General features: G+C 43.0%; 1 protein-coding gene and 1 pseudogene across 1 annotated transcript; both read right to left on the bottom strand.

The window, feature by feature from the left end:
- Positions 1–21,538, bottom strand: part of LOC138249621 (zinc finger protein 585A-like) — a 73,894-nt pseudogene that overhangs the window by 15,558 nt on the left and 36,798 nt on the right.
- Positions 2,780–4,695, bottom strand: LOC138248879 (nuclear apoptosis-inducing factor 1-like). The gene is made up of 2 exons (XM_069202856.1): positions 4,055–4,695; positions 2,780–3,746 (listed from the first exon to the last, which is right to left on the bottom strand). The coding sequence occupies exons 1-2, from the start codon at positions 4,479–4,481 to the stop codon at positions 2,821–2,823; spliced, it is 1,353 nt and encodes a 450-aa protein (XP_069058957.1). The 5' UTR covers positions 4,482–4,695; the 3' UTR covers positions 2,780–2,820.

Here is a 21,538-nt window from a genome sequence, read left to right as displayed (position 1 = left end):
GCGGTATGCGTACAGCACCTTGAGACCCTAACAGGTGAGTAGTGCGCTATACAAGTACGAAGTTTACAGTTTACCCACACTTTTAGGTGCATAGCACTGCCCAAACTTGAAATCTAGAAGACTTGGTAAGAATAAACATGCCAACTCACCCTCTCTGAATTCCACACTTACTATCTAATGGGTGCTACTCGAGAAAGATCTCAAACCCTTTCACTTTTCACAAAATTCCTACCATTCCAGACTTATAGAATCCACCCTCATCATGTTTACATTAATGCAAAATTCTTTATGCAAAATGGACTAAAACATTATCCTATCTCAATCACGCAGACAGCAAACATTCTGCTAGTAGATGTGCTACGTTTAACAAAATTAGTTGTGTATTTGAAAATAGGGAGAATAATCAGCTACTGAGATTGGTTTTTGGATGGTGAAAGGAAGCGTGAAGCTGCACGCTGCTTTGTTACTTTGCACATACGCAGACCTGTGGTTTCTACGGTGGGCCAGTGCTGCATGTCTGCCTGGATCTGAGGACTGGGGAGTGGGGCACTGTAGAGCATGACATAGCGTGTGCAGGCAGGGAGTCAGAGGCAGGAGTCCGGAACGAAGAAGCATGAGGCTAGTAAGTCAAAGGGAAGGTTCTAAACAGACAGCGCTATCTACTTCACAACCCATTATTTAACCAACATAGATTAAATTCAATTCAACACAGAACAGATGTAAAGTTACCATTCCCTCCATTTCCTTTTTATGTTCCTAGTATTTCTTTTGCTTTTGTGCTCTCCAATTTCTCTACTTCATCTGTATTCTGGTATTAAGCTCAACCTTGGGATATTGTTATCATCTGCATCTGCAGTAACCACCCTGATCTCAAGTCCCAGGACTATGGGACTAAATGCAAATAGTTGTACTATGTTTCCTTCATCAGTGTTAAGTCTCAGTGATACAGGTCTACATATTTGATGTGGGTTACCTCCATTCTTGTGATAAAATTAGTTGTGAGGCATGCTGGCTTTTAAACCTATAATCCCTGAGTCAAACAAGCTTAGAAATTAGAAACAGATGGGATGGAGGCACCTGAAGAGAGTGACCTCAATATATATAGGGCCAGATGTATGAAACTTTTTTGCAATCGCAAACGATGCAAATCGCAAAAATCGTCCATTTGCGGGTTCAACAACGTGGTCTGCGATGCATGAAAGGCATTCGCAGACCAAAAATAAAAAATTGAACAAATTGTGATTTTTAGAGTTGCAACCTGGTTTTGTGAGTCGCATGTTGTGATTCGGTATTTCGAGTAGGAAATTGCGAGGCACAAATTGCGAGTCGCAAAATCCAAGTCACAAACAGATGCATCAAAAAATTGCAAATTGCGATTTTTCGCAGAATGGCATTTTGCACATGCAAAATACCACTAAGTGAAACCAGGTGCAACCTATATAAAGAGGCCCAGAATGCCTCAGACTCTTTTCCACAATGGCTGCACTCTACGTCATGGCGAGGAGGATGAGGATCTTGGCAGGTTTGAGGAGAGGGAGGAGGAGACAGGAGCGCATTTTCAGAGTGCACATTACACTTTTTAACCTGACAGAGGAGGAAATATATGAGAGGTATAGGTTAAACTCAGCCATGATACTTGATCTGATAGCTGAGCTACAACCCATACTGCAGCGCAGAACACATAGGACTCATAGCATCCCCACCCATGTGCAGTTATTATGCTCCCTCCACCTACTTGCCTTAGGGAGCTATCAAGGGGTCATAGCAGCAGCTGGAGGGGTCTCACAGAGTACCCTCTCCAGATTTTTCAATGCATTTATGAACGCCATGCTGAGCAAACTACACCAGTATATCAGATTCCCCCACACCCCACAGGAAATACAGCAGACAACAATTGAGTTTTACCAGATAGCACAGTTCCCCCACGTCCTAGGTGCCATAGATGGGACACATGTTGCAATCTGTCCACCATCGGCCACAGAGTATGTGTACCGCAACCGGAAATACCAACATTCAATGAATATACAGGTGTTATGCAATGCTTCCTACATCATAACTGATTTCGTGGCTAGGTACCCAGGGAGCACACATGATTCGTACATCTTTCGCCATAGCGGCATACACACAAGACTGCTAGCTGGGGAGTTTGGAGAAGGATTTCTACTAGGTATTGTCCCTCTATACAATGGTGCATTGATGGCGTGCTGATGTCAGATGGCTCAGTTACTCATCATACCCTATGTCCCTTCCAGAAGACAGTGCCTACGCAGTGCGCACCTACATGATGACGCCCTACCTCAATCCTGCAACACCTGCAGAACGGAGATACAATGCAGAACACAGGGCGACCCGCAACGTGGTAGAGCGCACCTTTGGACTGCTGAAGAGTCGCTTCCGGTGCCTCCACAAAAGTGGAGGGGCACTACAGTACAGCCCAGAGACAACATGTAGAATAGTGGCTACTTGTGCAATCTTGCACAATATAGCTACCACCAGGGGCATACCTATAGAAATCAGTGACACTGAATCAGATGAGGATGACGATCCCATACCACCCCTACAGCCAGCAGACAGGAGCAGTGCAGCAGAGGGAAGGCAAAGGCGTGCTGACATCACACACAACCATTTCAGATGTAAGTATGAATGACACAAATGCACTGACAACTGTACCTGTAGTGAAATAAATGTATTACCTTAATGTCAGGTAATGTTCGTTCGACGAATTGCAAATAAAATTAGGTGAAAAACTAGAGACGGTGAAGGTCCTGAGTAATGCACTATTACGTCATAGTGAAATCATTACCCCTCTGGCAGCTACAGTTATTTTTTGCGGCCAGGCACACCTCTTAGGTGCCCAGTTACCTCACTGGCACCTCTATTGTCCGCCTCAGTGGCAGTGCTGTGCCTGGCACTGCGCCGTCTGGTGTCCAATGCTGGTACAGCTACACTGCTGAGGCTGGAACTGTCCTCTGTGTCCCCCAGTGCAAGCTCACTAGGTGTGGCTGACCTCTGTCCCAGGATGTTATCGATCACATTAGTGATTTGTACCAGTCCGTTAGCCACATCCCTGCTGTTGTGTGCTGCCTCCACTTGTGCAGCCACTGCACGACGTGCAATCAGTGACGTTGCATTTGCCACCCTGTTCACAGAACGACAGAAGCCGCCAAACATGTTCATAAATCTGCGCTCCTGTCTGCGGTACCTCACCCTCTCATGGTGCAGCTCCTGGCATAGTTCACTCACAGCACATGTGAGCTCTGTGGTGTCCTGTGATGCCTGCACCTGTCCCTCATGCAGCAGTTTTATGTTAGAATTGAGGGACTCAAGCTGGCGATGCAGGCCCCCCATGTTGGTGTTATGTTGCTGCAAATTCTTTTGTAATCCAAGGATCCTTTTATTTTGTAGGTGCTGCTGCTGCAACATAGCAGCTTCCAGCCCACCAAAAAAGGAGGGACCCTCACCTGCCTCATGCTGCTGTGCACCGGAATTTGTCGCCATCCTGTGGGGTGCTGAGGTCTGCTGACAACTGGTCTCCTGCATCTGGCTGCGCCTGCCTGTTGGTGATGGGGAAATTGGCCCTTCCTGCTGCTCATCTGAGTCTTGGCTGAGCTCTGGCAGTGGCAGTGCCCTGGGCCTGCGTCGGACAGGCGCAATGGTGAGAGACCCACTTGTGTTGGAATCAGAGGCTGGATGGGTGTCAGTCTTGCCTACGCTTGCTGATGCTGTGGCTGCTGGGCCTGACCCACCTGCAATGACAATATGCAGAATGTCAGTTATGTTTGTTAAAATTACGGTCACACAATGGTAATAAAGGTACAGGTACTTCTCTTCACTGTGTTGTGGGTGTTGTGTTCCTCTGGGTGTCGCTCTACTCAAATACATTGTATGTGCTACTTGCAGCTATGGGTTGTGGACTGCCACTCCCATAATGAATTGTTGTGCTGCTTCTAAGATGTGGACTGGACTACTTCTCACAATGTTTAACATTACTTGCTTGTTCCTAAGGGGCTTTTGTGCATACACATATGGGGTTACAATTCAATATTGCACTTACCTTGGCTGGTACTTGGTGTGCCGGAGGTGTCTATCTCTGTGACGCCTGTCACAGCTTCAGGGAGGAGTGTCGACTCCACTAGGTCCTCTAATGGGGTGGATGGTGTCTCTGTGGGTGGACCGCCTCCTGTGCCCCTGGCCTCCTGCAGTCTTCTTGCCACCCTCTCCTTCGCACAGGACCGCAGGTCACACCACCTCTTTTTTATCTCGTCGACCGAGCGCTGTGCCACTCCAATTGCGCAGATTTTGCTTTGGATATCTGCCCCGAGTCTTCTTTTCTCAATCTCTGGCACCTGGAGTGAGCTTTTGCCAAAAAGGCGGTCATGGCTCCTGACCACCTCCTTTGTCAGCACCTCAAGCTCTTGCTCGCTGAATTTGAACTTCCTCTTTCTCTTTCCATTCTCCTTTCCTTGGGCTGAGGTGTCCATCCTGGCTCAGGTGTGCTGCCTCCTTCAGAGTGCTGCTCTGTGTGGCTGGGCTGCTCTCTCTGGATGCTGGTTTGGGTGTGGCACCTGAAACTGCCTGCGATGACTCACTTCCTGCTTGTGATGTCATCAGGCTCCTCCAGGTGTGCTTTCTCGAAATTTCTGGCAAATTGCGATTTTTTACAGAATCGGTAAAAAATCGCAAATTGCGAAAAGGCTAAATGTGATACGGTAAACGGGCCTCGCAAACCACAAATAGCGATTTTTAAGAAATCGCTAATTCCGAATCGCAATTTTGTTACATGGCCAATTGCGACTCGGAAATAGTGATTTCTTAAAAATTGCTTTTTGCGATTCACAAGGCCATTTTTTCAAACATTTGGCCCATAGCTCACATACTCCTAAAATGCATTTAATACTACCCTATCTCTGCCTATTCCTTGCCTCCTAACTTTGCAGGAGGGGGTCCAGGTGAAGCAGAAAGAGAGCCAAACCCAAGGTAGATGTTCAATAAGAAATTTTTATAAGAGGATCACAGAGTTGGGGAACAATCTTCCAACAAGAACACCGTACTCTTAATTCCATCCTTCATCAGAATGAAAGAAAAATGCATTCAAGGCTTGACAGTAGCTGTGTGTCACTAGGGGAGCAAACAGTTACTAGGAGGGGAATCTTGAGACATCTGAATTCCAGGCCCAAGCAAAGAAAGAACAAAGGCTCAAGGTTTACATTTCTGGCACCAATATCAACCACAGTGGTGTGGGGAGATGCTAGGGCAAACAGTAGGGAGACAAGATGGCAAGACCTCTACTTTGGAGCTCTGCCTAGCTTTCCGATCTGGCAAGTGGGGTCACTATGGCATGGCTCCTTTGGTGCTGTAATAGCCAATGTTCAAGCAACCTATCTATCTCCAGTGGAAACATTAGGGAGTAACAGACTGTCTCAAAGACTCAGCCCAAGCACCACAAACACTGCATCCCTCGGTTTGTCTTTATGCCCTGTAGTGCTCAGTGAACTATGCAACACTGGATCTCTATATATTATCCTCATTTACAACAGACAACATTAGAACCTCACCACAGTCCAATACACTGTCAACTCGGCCTCCTATCCACACAATCTAATTGTATACAGGAATTTGTGCAAACTCTCACTTATAATTTATAGACCCCGTTAGCCCAAAGGCCGATTTAGCAGTGAGAGATTATGGAAATTCTTACTCCTCTCATTCCAACATGTGTGTGTGTCTGTTTCACTGCCCTACAGGAAGCCTTTAGTAACAACCAACAAACTGAATGTACCAGTATCAGATTTCTGTCCACAGATCAGAAGCAGTGAACATAAAATTCTGATGCCACAGCAAACTTCCAAATATAAAATATGGCAAGCTCAAGTCTAACCTGGAAGACTGAGGCTAAGTAACCCCGATAAACACCCTAAAAAATCAAAAGACATGGACCACTTGAGGCGATAAGGAATATAATTCTAGCTTAGTTCAGAAGAAAAAAAACTGTCAAGGATATTCCACTCATGCAATGGCCTAAACACTACAAATGGTCAACATTAAGAAGTAGAGCCCCAAAAAATGACTATGTTGTAATAGGATGTGGGAGACTGAACTTTCCTAAGTTGCTAAGGAGATTCTACAACTTAAGTATCCAGTCTCTCTAAATGTCTACATATCATCTACATGCACATGAAATTCATGAAACCCTTGCATTGCCTCACTGTTTCGATGTACTGATCCTAAATTGTCTCAAACTGTAGTTGCAACATTTGCCGTTTAGCTGTGGTAAATTAATATTGCTGGGATGTCCTCCTATAATTTCTTGACCGTATGCTTGTCTTTGACCCTGTACAGTGTTCTGCTGCCTTTTCTGGCTAGGGCAGTATTATGCAAATAGCACATACACACATGAAGATCTCTCACTGACGGATCTAGGGATAAGGAAGCTTGAGTTTGTCTATAATATGTCTTCTCCATAGCACATTGGTTGCCTGTTATCGAGTCTGCTACATTCCCCCACTCCCTTGTAAAGGGAATTGTTGCTCTGATTGCCAGTATATATTTTTTGATGAACAAAAAATGAGGTACAGGGAGGTTAAAGGTCCAGTGTATGTTCTCCCAAACCTACTAACAAAAATCAAGAATACACTGTTCCTAGAAAGGGGAAAATTGAAAGCAAGACACAGGGCAACCCTTAGGTTAGAAGCTAGTGCCCTCACACATCCCATCGGATGTCATGCTTCATCACTGGGCAAGCTCCTCGTCAGACCGGCACTGCAATGTCTGACGGTCACCCCTGACCATTTTCTCGCCCTGGCTGTCCCCTCCTTACCCCTGTAGGGGGTATAGTATATTATGCACCCCCATGTCTTCTTTCTCGAGGCAGTTCCCCGACTTGACAATTGGAGCTAGCAGGGATTAACATCCCATAAGAACTCTATTAACCCATTTTATAACTATATATCCCAGCCATTGTTAAATCAAACCTGATTTGTTTCTTCAGATAATGTCTTTCTTTTTCCACTCCATGTAAATTTTACTTTGCAGAGGTGGTGTGTTTATTTTTTAGAACATCTGCCACTCTTGGGTTGCTCGAGGTCATCGTTTTTAGCCTCCTTCTAGTCCTTTTTTAGTTTCTATGAAGGGGAACGGGTCTCACGAGTCCGTCTTCTCTTTCCACCTTTGTGACGGCCCACGTGATCGCGAGCCCTCAGACTTCCGGGTTGTGCCGATTATATCCCGGACGGCCGGGTGTCCTATTTATCAATGCAGGAACACGGCCGTGGGTAGGTCCCACGCTTGGGAGCTCCGACGACGAAGTAAGTTGTTCTTAGAGCCTATGTTACTATGAGCAGCGCGCATAGCTCCCTTGCGGTATCGTTATACGCTATGCGCCCATCTCTATACTGATTGAGATGTTTCATGCATGTCTGCGTTTCCTCATGTTGTTGAATGCCATATTTTGGTTTTATTTGATTTGGACATGAGTTTAATGGTTGCATCCCTTTCTGACTCAAAACCCTAGCTATCGGCCGATTTTAACCTTTTCTGTTTGCCATTTCTTCTCTCTCCTCGCCTAAGTGGTGCCTGGAATTGGGGCACCAGTCACTTGACCTTCTTTTACGGCACAGTGTTACTGAGAAAAGATCTCCGGCAAAGAGCCCCCGTTCAGGGGTGCCCGTCAGACATTGCAGCTCCGGTCTGAAGAGGAGCTTGCCTAATGATGAAGCATGACACTTGATTGGATGTGTGAGGGCACTAGCTTCTAACCTAAGGGTTGCCCTATGTCTTGCTTATATTTTTTGACTGCTTCTTTACTTAGCCTTTATAAGTGTTTTCAGGACTACTGCATGATATCCACAATGAAAGAAATCGTCTTGTTCATTTTGCTTTGTCTTAGTGCAGCTTTCATTTTTGTTTTTTCAAATATATAGTTATCTAGACTCCCTTTTTGATTTAAATGTGCATTGCTGATAATTGTTTTATATCTTATAACTCTGCTGATGCACCAAAGGCTGACTGTCTTGAGTGCATCTAAATAACAAGCTAATGATTTAAAAAGCAAAGTACTTTTATAAAAATAAAAAAATAAACATTCCTCTGGCAAAACATATTTTACAAATTTACAAGAATACACTGATCTGTTGTTGAGGTTCCCATGGAAAGAACACAAATGATCATGAAATTAATTCAAAAGCTTGTGTTAACCAAATAAAGATCCAATGTCATTTGTGCGTCTCTACGATGGGGACAGCATTGACCAGGTCAAGAGCCAAACATGCCATTTCTCAGTGTGTTCCTTGATGCGTCTTTACATCTAAGATTACAATCTGTTAGTAGAACAGATGGAGGTTACTTTTTAATTGGTTTATTCCAAGGGTCATAAATCAGATTATGGTTTTTTGAGTCTTGTCATTTTTTGAGATTTCAGATTTAAGAATGTGGAATACCTTCAAATACATCTTTATCACCTATCAACTCTCTTCTTGAAGGCTTTGCTTATGCACTAGTCTACAATGATTTGATTGAGGCCATATTTCTATGATGTCATGATGGAACAGCCTATACATTTACGCACATGGTCTGCATTTATTATTTTACATTATAAGTCTGTACAAATAGTAGGTGCAGGAGGGACTGTAACATGTTTACAGATTTCATGGGAAAATAGTAGGTTCAGTTATTGCAGAGTTTAAATGTCCTAATCTTAATTGATAGGCAAGTACTAACTGAGTTCCTATGTGCTTTTCTGCAGTTCACCTGTTTCCTTTGTAAAGTAGCAGTTGTGGCAAAAAAAAATCTTCTGAATAAATATAGTTTGTTCACAGTACAGGGAATTAAAGCATCCTCCTATGTGAGTCTTCAGCTGCCAGAGAAGTTGCATCTTGCTTATGAATCTCTTCTCACATTCAGCAGTGAAATGTCATCACTCGTGACAATCACTCTGTGTAGCAACTTGCGCCGTCGTTACCACTTTAGAAGGAATCTCTCCTCACCTTCAGTGCAGCATAAGCGCCTCTTTCGCGTGGATATTATTAGGTACCTTTGAAGTGCTGACTTTAGACTGATGCTCTCTTCATATGACGCTCATTGAAAGAGCCTCTCTCCTATATGTGTTCTTTGGTGTGTTAGAAGATTTTGCTTTTGAGTAAAGCTCTTCTCACACACAGTACAGAAAAAAGGTCTCTCTCCTGTGTGCGATCTTAGGTGCTTTAGAAGATCTGACTTTTGAGCAAACCTTTTTTCGCACACGCTGCAGTGAAAGGGCCTGAATCCTGAATGCGTTCTTTGGTGCGTTAGAAGGTTTTGCTTTTGAGTAAAGGTCTTCGCACACTCCGTACAGTGATAAGGCCTCTCCCCAGTGTGTATTCGTAGGTGCCTCTGAAGATCTGATTTAAGGACAAAGCTCTTCTCGCACACAGTGCAGCGGAAGCGCCTCTCCCCTGTGTGGATTCTCTGGTGAGTTTGAAGATTACTCTTTTGGGCAAAGCTCTTTCCGCACACAGTACAACAATAGGGTCTCTCTCCTGTGTGTGTTCTTAGGTGGTTTTGAAGATCTGGCATTCGAGGAAAGCTTTTCTCACACATGCTGCAGTGATAGGGCCTCAATGCTCTATGTAATCTTTCATGTCGTAGAAGCCCTGACATTCCAGTGAAGCTCTTATCACACTTGGTGCAGCGGTGGGGTCTCAGCCCAGCATGGATTTTTTGATGCTCCTCAAGAAGAGTCTTTTTGTTAAATCTCTTCTCACACTCAATACAGGAAAAGCATCTCTCACTTTTGAAGACTTGGTGACTTTTTTGTAAGCAAGCTTCAGACTCTTCCTCGTGCAAGCTTCTCGCCTTAGGTTGTTTGGCTGCAGAATGAAAACAAGAGTTACAATTGTAGTTAGGAAATTATCACATAAGGAGAACCAAAGACATGTGAAAAGTATAAAGTATCGTTGGATGCTGTGGGGGTGGGTTTTAAATAAAAGGAGAATGTCCTTTAAGCAGAGGCTGAGCATCCCTCCAATACAAAGTACCACCACTCAGTTCTATAACTGAACACCAAGAAATCCAGCATTAGATAAGAATCGTTCACTGCAGCGATTAATATCTTAGAGACCCGAGATATACAAGTGTAGAGAAAGACACCAATGGCAAATGGAAGCAGTCTAACAGTATCTGAAATGCACTTAACTCTCCAAAAGAAGTACTCCAAATCTGTTCATGAAATCCCTACATTGTTGTGAACAGGAAAGCCCCTTCCTCATAAGGTTCTTCCCCTGTCTCATTACAAGACGTAGCTTTTTTATGTAAAAACCAAGCAAAAGATCGCTTGTGACAACCAACTATATATTAAAGTGTTGTCGGCTTACAACTCCTAAAACCCCGACACTGGTTGGAGTCAATTAGGTTTCTGGTTTTTAGGGTTTTATTTGTGAATTCCAATGTATTTTCAATGTTTTCCCAAATTCTGAAAAACAGTGGTTATCAGTATTTATACATTTCGGTGCCTTAAAAATATGCCTGAGATTTCTTTCTCGAGTATTAAAAAAAATCCAATGCAGAAAATTACAATTTCACTGATAACATTTCTATTGTTGAGTCTCTCCCAGTTAAGCTTTATTAGAGGATCTGGATTCCCAGGAAATATACCTGCATTAATGATCTCTGCCTGAACACAGCATCTGCTGAGCACACCTGCAGGATTCAGAAACAGACTGATCTATAGAAGACTGAGATATTTAGCATCTTTGACCTCCAAGCCTTGGAAGGATGGTACAGCAAGAGCAGCATCAAATCTTAATTCAGATGCAATTTGACATGTGACTCACTCACTCCCAACACATCTGGCCTTTCAATTGCAAGTTGGTCCAGAAGTTTCCCGGTTTCTCTACTAGATAAGTTGCCTTTGAGAACACCATTCAGAAAGAGCAGAGAAACAGATTCTGTTTGGTTGAGCTTCATTGCTGCCGGAAATAAATTCTAGGATAGTGCACCTTGGACTGGCTCTCAGAGAGGTGCAGCAACTATTATACATAGCTGAACGTGAAGTTGTTGCATGTTTGGTTTGTGAGCCATAAATTAAAGTGAAAGGATCTGCAGCCAGCTCTGCCTGCTTTGTAGAGTAAGCAATGAATCAGTTGCAGATCTTGACTGCCTTCAACATAAGGCACACCCTGGACTATGACTGGAACAGGACTTTGCCTCTTTCACACTGTGTGCTACGGCCAAGTTTCTGTGGGCATCAGGCATTCGTATGACACTGACTTTGATGAAATGACAACAGAGTGGTGCTGCGAGCTAACGAGGACCCATGTTTATTTTGGTGGGCATCACTTTGACTCTGCATGTTAGTGAACTACAAGCATGATGGGGGTCACAAACTCAACCCACCACCTGACCACTGGTGCCTCCAGGACACCGCCGGCCCTATTCCAAGTTCACAGCAGGGCTGGCAGGCAGAAACAGTGTTTCCGTCCGCCGGCCCTGCGGTGAAGAGGGCCTTACCATTGACAACGGCTTGGAATCGAGCCGGCACCAATGTGGTGGTGCAGCAGCACCCATCACGCATTTCAGTGCCCGTAATTCGGGCAGTGAAATGCGTGAAAGTGCATGGGCATTGCAGGGTCCCCCAGGGGGCCCGAGCACCTCCATTCCACCAGCTTTTCCACGGCGGTGTAAACCGCCATGGAAAGACTGGGGGAATGGAACTCATAATCCGGATTACAACCGCCGGGACCGCCAGGCTGGAGGCTGACTGCAGCCTGGCGGTGTCGGCGGTATGACCGCAACGGATCAGCTGAGGTTGGAATGTGGCGGATTGGACCGCCACTACCGCGCGGTCCGATGGCCATGCCGAGTCTGGCGGTCTCAAGACTGCCAGACTCAACATGCCCCCCTGTGTGTCCGACTTGTTTCTAACAAACCAAATTAGTTCACTGGACATAAGCAGCTTTTCTGTCTAAGGCGGTTACTCAATTCCATGCAGGGCATCAAATTACACTTCCCACATTTTTCGCTGACCCCACCAAAGAGGACAAGAGGATATACAGGCTGGACCCATAGAAGGCAGGCAGTTATTACATCTACAGAATAAAGGAGTTCAGGCTGGAAGGCAAGGCGGTCCAGAGGTGGATTATTGCTTTGGATTCAGAATTGAGAAGGGATGCTCATTTTGTGCTCCAATATTATATAATCTGACCATTCCTTCAGACCCACCATTAGGGAGAAATCTACAGATAGAATTATTCATCTGAAGAAAAGGTTGCTTGCCTCTGGTAACAATCTTTCTGGTGGATACTTTATCTATCTGTACATTCCTCAAAGAGTCTGCCCACTTCCCCGCTGGTTATGATTATCTGAAAAATAACATTCTCATATAAATATATTGCGCTTCATATTCACTGTTGTTTTGCACTTGTCTCATCTCTGCCTATAAAGGCTGAAGAAATGGACGCCAGAGCACCAGGATGGCTCCAACAAGGTCACATTGATGCAGTAAACAAGGATGAGAGGGAGCCAATGCCACCTAATGCTGCAGGAGAACTATTGGGAATTTCAGGATTGAGTCTGGCCCCGTGGATATTCAATGGCAGGAGAAAGGAATGGTTTCTTACCTGTAACCCTGTAATCTCAGAGTAATCCTGTAATCTCAAAGGAATCTCCATTGAAATCAATGGAGATCCCAGAAGAGAGAAATAGAATACCCATCAGAAAGATAGTTACCAAAAGTAATTTCTTTGTCTTTGCCTCATTAACTGCCCTTTTAATCTTTCTCGCCAGACAGACATCTGTATTGTGAAAAACAAAGAAAAGTATGTGCGTGTAACAAGTGGTATTAAGTGTCAAGGACATAGCTGTCAAACTCTAAATCAGGGTCCAAGTCACTAAACCCACAAACTATTAGTGATCATCACACTGTCAGAGTGTGCTGCAGCAGAGACACCCGGATGAACAGACAAGAAAAGAAACCAGATTTGACCAGGTGGTATTCCATAGGAAGAGTGAGACCTCTATAGTGTGTTGGGATGGGGACAGGTCAGTGCCACTGAACAATTTTTTTAATTACTTTATAACTAATTTTGTACACATGTTATAGACTTCTTTTATGAGTAGGATATAATGCATAATGTATCTGCCATCCAACTTGCCTAGTAGAGATCAGTGTTACACAAACAGAAGATGAAATAAGATATCAAAATTATTATAGCCAGAGGTCACCCCCACACTTTACTCTTTGCTTGTGAATCTTCCCCATCATATACAAGGATCATGCCTGCAATGGTCAGAATGTGTCCGATCTAACTATGTCCAGGACATGTGTGTCTATTGTCCACATCTGGCAAATACATTTTTGTTACTTGCCCAGACACAGGGCTGCTCTTATATTCACTGAATGGAAGCCATATCTGTTGAAACCAGTGCTTAATTTGTGCTTGTTGTTTCCGGTGCTGAGCACCGGCATTTATTTTTGAGGGCCGGGGCTTATTCTTCGGCCTCAAGCATTTGCTGCGAGCAAAAGACATATGGGAAAAACGGATGAAGGGAAAAACGAAAAAGCGTCACAAAGGGAGAAAGTAGAAAGCTGCAAGAGTGAGCAGAAGGGGCAGAGAGTGGCTTTATATGAATTGAAGAGGCCGAGAAGGCTTCAGGATTACGCTGCCTCAGTATTCTATGTTCACACATTTAATTGCAGCATCCGCATGTTTAAGAGGAGGGCTTTGGGCACTAGCACCTATTTATTTACAAATTAAGCACTGGTTGAAACGTATTCATTTGCACCCACCTTGGATCCTTAAACATGTGGGGGAAAAGAGCTAAACCGTACAAGCTAAAGCACTATTTTAAAACTATGATGGCAAAAGCATTGTAGGCTTCAGAGCCAATTCTGAACAATGGGTTGTCAAATAACCCACAGCTTGGAGGTCAGCTAAATACATGTGTGTGGCCAGAGAATAACTGTACACTACGTAGAAACCTGAATGTACAGTACAGCAGTGTTTGTTCAACAGAACTAACAGTGCCTATCAGATAAGATGCTGAGAAACTACCATATCATTTCTCCTGAGACCATGGGATGGCTAATTCCAACACGCAGCCGGAGGCCTAGTGTGATTGATCCCTTTGATTCCTGTGATCGATTCCCTGATTTTTTCCTTTCAAGCAGAAAAAGGTGACACACCTGCAGGGCTGTGAATGTTTTTAACTTCTTCAGAGTCCTGATCAGCCACAGGATAGACCTCTTCTTCTTCTTTAATGCCATCTGATATCATCTCTATAATGAACTCTTTTTCTGAAATAAAGGAAACATCAAAGATTAATTTCACCATAGCTTGCTGGACCTGAATCTCTGGACCTGGACTTCCGTCACCTCACTGCTCGTTTTATTACGCCCACTCATGTTTGCAATCATTTGAGCCGAACCTCTCGGCATCGAACGCCATCACCTCCTCGCAAGCTTCATTACATACATTGATTTTCACTGCCAGTCACTGGACTATGGCCCTTTACCTCGGTCAGCTCCCCATTTGCCTCCTTAAATCCAATGATTTCACAGTCACAGGTAGAGGAAGGAGGCACTAAAGCAATCCCAGCGCTACAACAGTAATCCCTATGTGAAGTCTCTGTTCCATAACCAACTAACATACACCCTACTATGTTACACACAAAGCTAGACACAAACAACTGCTTCTGAAGCCGCGCTGGTAACACTGGTCAATAAATGGAATTTGTACTTTAAGAATTATAGCAGCATGAGCAGTGACAGTACTGGAACGTGGAAGTGAGAGGAATCAGGGGCAGGTACAAAGCAAGCAGATACATTTGCCAAACTGAAGTCTCGGGTATGTAGTGTAGTGCATCTGATTACAAATAGGGGCCTGTGCTATGAAACATACTTTGACGACTTCCAACTTCTGGATGAGCTCAGCATTAATAACAACAATAACTCCAGGGGATCGCAGTTCCCTTACAGCTCCTAAAGGTGGATGCAACTAAGTGGATTATATGCAACACTATCCATTCGCTTCATGTTCAGAAGAGAACACTACAACTCTTCCTCATGGTTAGTCCAAACACTTTCAAACACATTTCCTCAGTTAAAACTACAGTAAACGTTTCTGGAGCACAGTTTCTAGTGTTCGCTATTTAGACCAAATGTTGACTACCATTAGCACTTATGTTAGTAGTACTGTTTGGGAGGCTCACTTCTATGCAATTTACCAAGTGTCTGATTAATCTATGCTATTTGCAGCAGAGGATTCTACCCCCATCATCATTTCAGGCCTTGGTACAAGAAGTTGTTATTGCCATACAGCTGAGTAAAAGGGGCAAAGCCCCAGGCCCAGAGGGTGTTCCAATTGATCTAATTAAAGGCAAAACTGATCTCTGGGCACCCCTATTAGCAAATATTTTTAATAATCTAAGCCCCCAGACAATCCCTCTTTCTTGACTGAGCTCGATGATAGTTCCTATTTTTAAAAAAGGTGACCGCTCAAAGCCACACTGCTATCGCCCTATGTCGTCAACGGACATTCCAACCAAAACTTTAGGTAGAGTCCTTTACAATAGAATATTAGAATGGGTCCAAGACAATTACATTTTAAGTGCTTGTCAGTATGGGTTTTGTTCCGGAATTGGCAGACTCAAACAATGTTTAAATTTAACTCTGCGCATTGAGAAATACGTGGTAGCCAAGAAGTCGCCTATTTACTTGGCCTTCATGGATCTCTCAATGGCCTTAGACTGTGTGAGCCGGACAAAGTTGTGGGGGTGCTCTCCGAGATGGGGCTTGATCTGACCCTGGTGCATTTGTTAATTTTGTTGTACACCAACTTGAAGGCGAGGTTTAGGTTTGGACAAAATGGGGAGGTATTGAAGGAAATCCAAGTTAACCGGGGCGTCCGACAAGGGTTCGTTCTTGCCCCATTGTTATTAATTTTCTACATCAATAAATTGGTCCTCGAGTTAATCACAAGTACTACTGATGTTCCTAAGATTAATGGAGTGTCGTTGCCTGCTTTATTGTATGAGGACAATGCTGTACTCATTGCGTGGACTCTTAAAGCCTTGCATAAGTTAGTGCATTCATTCATCAAGTTTATGGCTGCCCTAGATTTGACAACAAATTATACAAAATCATTTACTATGACTTGCAGCACTTAACACGCTAGATCAGTGACTAGGTATCCAGTGTACAATGAGCACAGGCACCGTCCCGTATCTTGGGGTATTTTTTAGTTCCTCACGTTTGTGGGCACCACATGTGGCAACATGGATGGCAAAACTGGCCAGAGGTATAGGTTCCCTCCTTAGTATTGCCTGCCCGTTTGGTGGGAGAGAACTTCCGCCGTTGCTGTGGGTCTATGTCACTAGCTACACCCGGGGCGGGGTACGGGGACTAACAGATCATGGGACATTGCAGAGTGAAGATAATTGTTTTCTTAGGAAAATACTGGCCATCCCCCTCTCAACCCATTTTGTTTGCAATCGGGAACTTGGTGTTGGTTATCTAAGTGACTGTATATGCATCAGTCTGTCGGTGAGGAAGAAAGAGAAGGCAGCATTAACTAGAGACATTATAACCGACTGCCTATCATGCGATAAGGGCTCCACGATTCCCGGGTTGGCGTACGTTAAAATGTTGCTCAGCGAAATTAGCCTGTCTCACGTTTTCACCAACACTACATCCGGTCTTGCAAAGGATAGTAAAATGGTACAAGCTGCAGTGTTAGCTTAGTTCCAAGTAGGAAGGGAGAAGGCTGAACGTTTGACACCATCAGTGGCAAGTTATATGAAATTATCTCTGGACATTTCATCCAGCAGATACTTATGGCCTACTAGAAGTCAGTGGACGCGTTCACTTTTGATCAGATTGAGAGCCGGCACAATTAAGTACTTGCTTTTTGCCCGCTTGGGTTCCAAAGAATCTTAGAAGGTATGGTTTGTCCTTGTGATGAGTCCTCGAGTCAATCAATGCTGCAGCTTCTAATTTTTTGTGATTTTTAGAAGATCTACACTAAGCGGTACTTGGCCCACTATTTAAAGTTAAGGAACCTTAGACACTGCAATGATCCTATTATGATCTGCAGCAACTTAGCGATGCAGAGGCCTGTGAGTGTGTCAGCTTCTTTCTCCGTTCAGCAGTACGTTCCAGAAGCACGATGTACTTTGATTAGGCAGGACAGGCTTTCAAGGTAGACCTATAATTTTAATCTTAATGTTTAATGTTTTACTCAGGTTTTAACATATTGTTTATATATACATGTTATTTTATGTATATGTATTTCTTGTAAAAGTATTCACAGACTAATCGGATTTTTAACTTCAATATTTTGATGTCCAAGCGTTTATCTATTTTTCTCTAACCAAATGAAGTTTGTTAAGTGTAAATGTAAGTGGATTATATTTCAGCAGCGGTAAAACTGAGACTCAGCTGATGAACAGAGACCTGACCACCTCTCCTTTCTTGAACTGTTCTCATGGCCTAGTTCTTTTAACCTGCTCTTGTCATGGCTGCTCGCAATCTGGAGTCCTTTTTTCCTCCCAGCCCACATTCTTCCTCAAATATAAGCAGACATTAAATCTGGAAACTTAACTCTTGATGCTCTGAGAAATATCGGCTCAGAGCGGACTACTGCTACTGTAAACTCTTGATCCAAGCAGCGGTGTTATCTAGATTACACCAATATCTGGCACCAGACATGTTTGGCCTCTCATCCATTGCACAGTTTAGATCCTTAAAACAAGACCCAGAAGCTACACCACCACCCCTAGCCCATACACCTTCCACCCTAAACAGACGCAAACAAAATAAACAACATTCCGCTCTTCACATCTATTACACAACAAAGCTACTCTAAAAAACAACACAGCACACCAACTCACTCTCAACCACCATCCGCACCACCTACATACGCAGACCCAACAAAATGCCTTTTAAAGATGCTACACGAGGATTACGATGCAGACAGACAACATTATAGCTAGCTTCATATAGTTAATACCAACATTAATAATACACTTGCTACAAGGTCAAAGGGTACTACTCACTCCTCTAGCGAACAAAGTCACAGCACCACCAAAACACAATCCCTAGACTGCCTCCTAATAAATGCTAGATCCTGCTCGAAACACAGGCACCACTTCTACTTTCTACTTACTGACATGCAACCTGACTCACACTTCATTACTGAATCAGGGTTGGGAGAGGACACAGCTCCAGTGTTGCATAAAGCCGTACCTTCAGTAAGAGTTACCCCTGTAACTTCCTCCTTCTTTACAGACCATCACCAAGCAATCCAACATTCCCAGACACATTTCTAGACACAGTTTAAAATCTTATGACACTACACCACCAACCTACGCCACTTTGGTGACCTTCTTATGACACTACACACCAACCTATGCCACTTTGGTGACCTTCTTATGACACTACACACCAACCTATGCCACTTTGGTGACCTTCTTATGACACTACGCACCAACCTACGCCACTTTGGTGACCCAATCATATGGTCTGACAAACCCAATATGCTGCATGCAAGAACTATCATCACTGGCCTAGATACGCTGAACCTGTATCAAATTGTCCACAAACCCACACACATCACTGGACACTTCCTAGATGTCATTTTGCAAACCCAGCACTAGTTATTTTTTAAATGATTACTCCAGTCACATGGTCAGACCACCATCTGGTAGTTTTCCAACTCAAAACACCGCAAATCAACATACCTGAGGCCATCATACATGCATCCACCTATCGACCATGGCAAAAACTCAATTGTGAATACTTAGAAACAACTAACGTCCAACACAGATCTAGACACAATGAATTCAGTTCAAAAACCTTATGAGTGGCTCCAGGAAGAGTTTGATGTTCTAACATCACTATGAACATCAAAGCAGGACAGAAAAAAAGAGCACCTTGGAGGATACAGAACTAAAAAAGATCAAACAATAAATTATAAAGCTGGAAAGCACCTTGCTCAAAACCAGTAGTGATCAAGACAAACGTCACCTAAACGAACGTAACAAAATATACAAGCCAACAATCAAAAAACCTAAAAAGGTACTATTCAGTCAGAATTCAAAATGCTAAATGTACATATAAAGAATTTTATAACATTCTTTATGAATTTCACAAGCCTAAGTGCAGAGCAGGAACTCATCCCATGATTCAAGAATTTACTAACAAACTGGCAAATCATCACACAACCAAAGCAGACATTGTAGACTCCTATTTAAAACAAAGGAAAACCACCAGCACCAACTCCTTCCCAAAAATCCCCTCCAACAGTAAGCCAACCCAGCCTCTGCACTCCTTCAAACAACTATCACAGAGCGAATTTCTGCGTCTGGTCAAAGCAAGCATGCTACCAGCTGCCCTTCGGACCCTCGTCCACCACAAATCTTCAGGAATATTCTTTTAACTACCTCTGCTGCCACACCAATAAGAAAAACATCAATAATTCTGTAAGTACCGGAATCTTTCCAGAAAACGTAAAAAAGGCATAGATATGCCCATTAAAGAAAACATACCTGGACCTCCATGACTCAAACAACTACAGACCGACTACAAATGGACCTTTCCTGGTCAAACTGATAGAAAGAGCAGCATTCACCCAGATGTCACAATTCACTGCCGATAACTCCATTCTTTCCGACTTCCAAACTGTATTCCACCCAGGAAGAGGCACAGAATATGCCCTCATCGCCATCTAGGATGACCTTAAAAACACAGCAGACCGGAACAAAGTCACTGTTCCACTGCCCTTGGACTTTTCAGCTGTCTTCGACACTGTTAACCATAACACTAATGTAATGCAAATACTCTACAAAGCTGGAATAGAGGGGACTGCTCTCAACTTGGTCACATCATACCTTTAAACTGGCCAAATATCATCCTTACTCCCCCTTTCTCATCCTTGTCGTGCTTCACAAAAGCAGGGGTCTCTCAAGCCTCTATCATCCCCCCCCCCTTGCTTTTCAAAATCTACGTGAAGTCAATGCCGGCAATGATCAAATAATTTCTGTTCACATGTTATGCTATGTAGATGACACAGAAATACTTCTTAAACTAGAATGCCCCAAAGACATTGGAAACTCAAAAATCTTCAGTTGCCTGAGAGCCTTCGATCAGTGGATGACATGGAGCCGCCTCAAATCGAATGCTTCCAAAACTGAAATATTTACATGCGGCGACTGCAAAAATTATGACCCACTCTACTCCTGGCCTGATGATCTAGGACCACCTCTTAAAGTATCTAAGGAAGTAAGAAACCTTGGAATTACCTTGGACTCCAAGTTATCAATGAATGCCCAAGTAAACAGGTTAGCAAGATCAAGCTTCATTACTGTAACAAATTGTGCAGCATCTCCACCATGGATTTCCACACAAAGTCCAAGCTACTATCTCTCTTGTACTGTCTAAACTTTATTATGCCAATAGCCCCTACCACAAATCATCTTCATCAACTTTGAAAAAAACTACAACGGATTCAGAACTGCCAGACAACTCCTACATGTAAAGTCACAAGGCCACATCTCCACTACCTTGAGGGCCTTACATTGGTTACCAGTTGCCAGAAGATCCACCTTTAAACTGCTTTGTATCACCCACAAAACAATTCATGGAACAGGGCCACTTTTTATCAGAAATAAAATCACCAAATACATACAATAAAGGAATCTCAGCTACAGATTGGCACCTTGCCCCAGAACTCCAGCACACACAAAAAAAACATGGATGGTACACCTTTCTCTTTTCAAGCAACCAAACTATGGAATTCATTGCCCCCAAACATAAGGCTCAAAGAGAACTATCTTATCTTTAGAAGACTACTCACGATTTAGCTGTTTCCTACATGACCACCACACTCAAACACAAATGTACAGCATAATCCTGTGTATGCAAATATGTATAATTTGATTCTATGTATGTATTTAGATATGAGAATTTCTTTGTACAGATATGTATACTGGTTATGGTTTAAAATATATATACTCTTTATGCATGCTTAACAAATGTATATATTACTTATGGTTGAAAAAAAAATATATATATATATATATATAAAAAATATATAAATATGTATACATTAGTTTATGTTAAATGTGTATAAAGGTCACTGCATAGTTTTCATAAAGTTATTTGATTAGATGCTTATGGGTCTCTATTTATGATTATAACAATTTAATCTATATATGTTTCACTACTGAAATATTGAGGAACACAAAAAAATAAAATAAATATATAAAAAAGGAAAAAAGTATAAAAATACACAAATAAATTAGCTTTCATGTACAGCAACGCTTGAAAGTCTGCATTTCACACTATCTATCCATACTTGCACATATGGAAATTTAAGCAATACAATTTTATATCTCTTTATTATTTTCCTTATAAATGTATACCCTTTCTATGTAGTTACGTAGCAGTATATTTATTACTTCACTCCTACTGCATGTAGAAAGAAAAAAAGCCTTCAGCTCTCTCCAGTGCACTACCCTGTCTCATCCTGCACCTCTCTCAATATTTCCTCCACCTCCACTCTCTGATTCC

The sequence above is a fragment of the Pleurodeles waltl genome, chromosome 8 (genome assembly GCF_031143425.1).
Source record: "Pleurodeles waltl isolate 20211129_DDA chromosome 8, aPleWal1.hap1.20221129, whole genome shotgun sequence".
NCBI classification, from domain to species: domain Eukaryota; kingdom Metazoa; phylum Chordata; class Amphibia; order Caudata; family Salamandridae; genus Pleurodeles; species Pleurodeles waltl.
Note: the sequence above shows the minus strand (reverse complement) of the source record. Positions and strands in the feature narration are given on the sequence as shown.

Excerpts from the sequence above, each read along its gene's own strand:
- LOC138248879 (XM_069202856.1), bottom strand. The coding sequence starts at position 4,481 with ATGGACACCTCAGCCCAAGGAAAGGAGAATGGAAAGAGAAAGAGGAAG. Across the intron at positions 3,747-4,054 it reads CACACCAAGTACCAGCCAAG|GTGGGTCAGGCCCAGCAGCC; the intron begins GTAAGTGCAATA and ends TTGTCATTGCAG.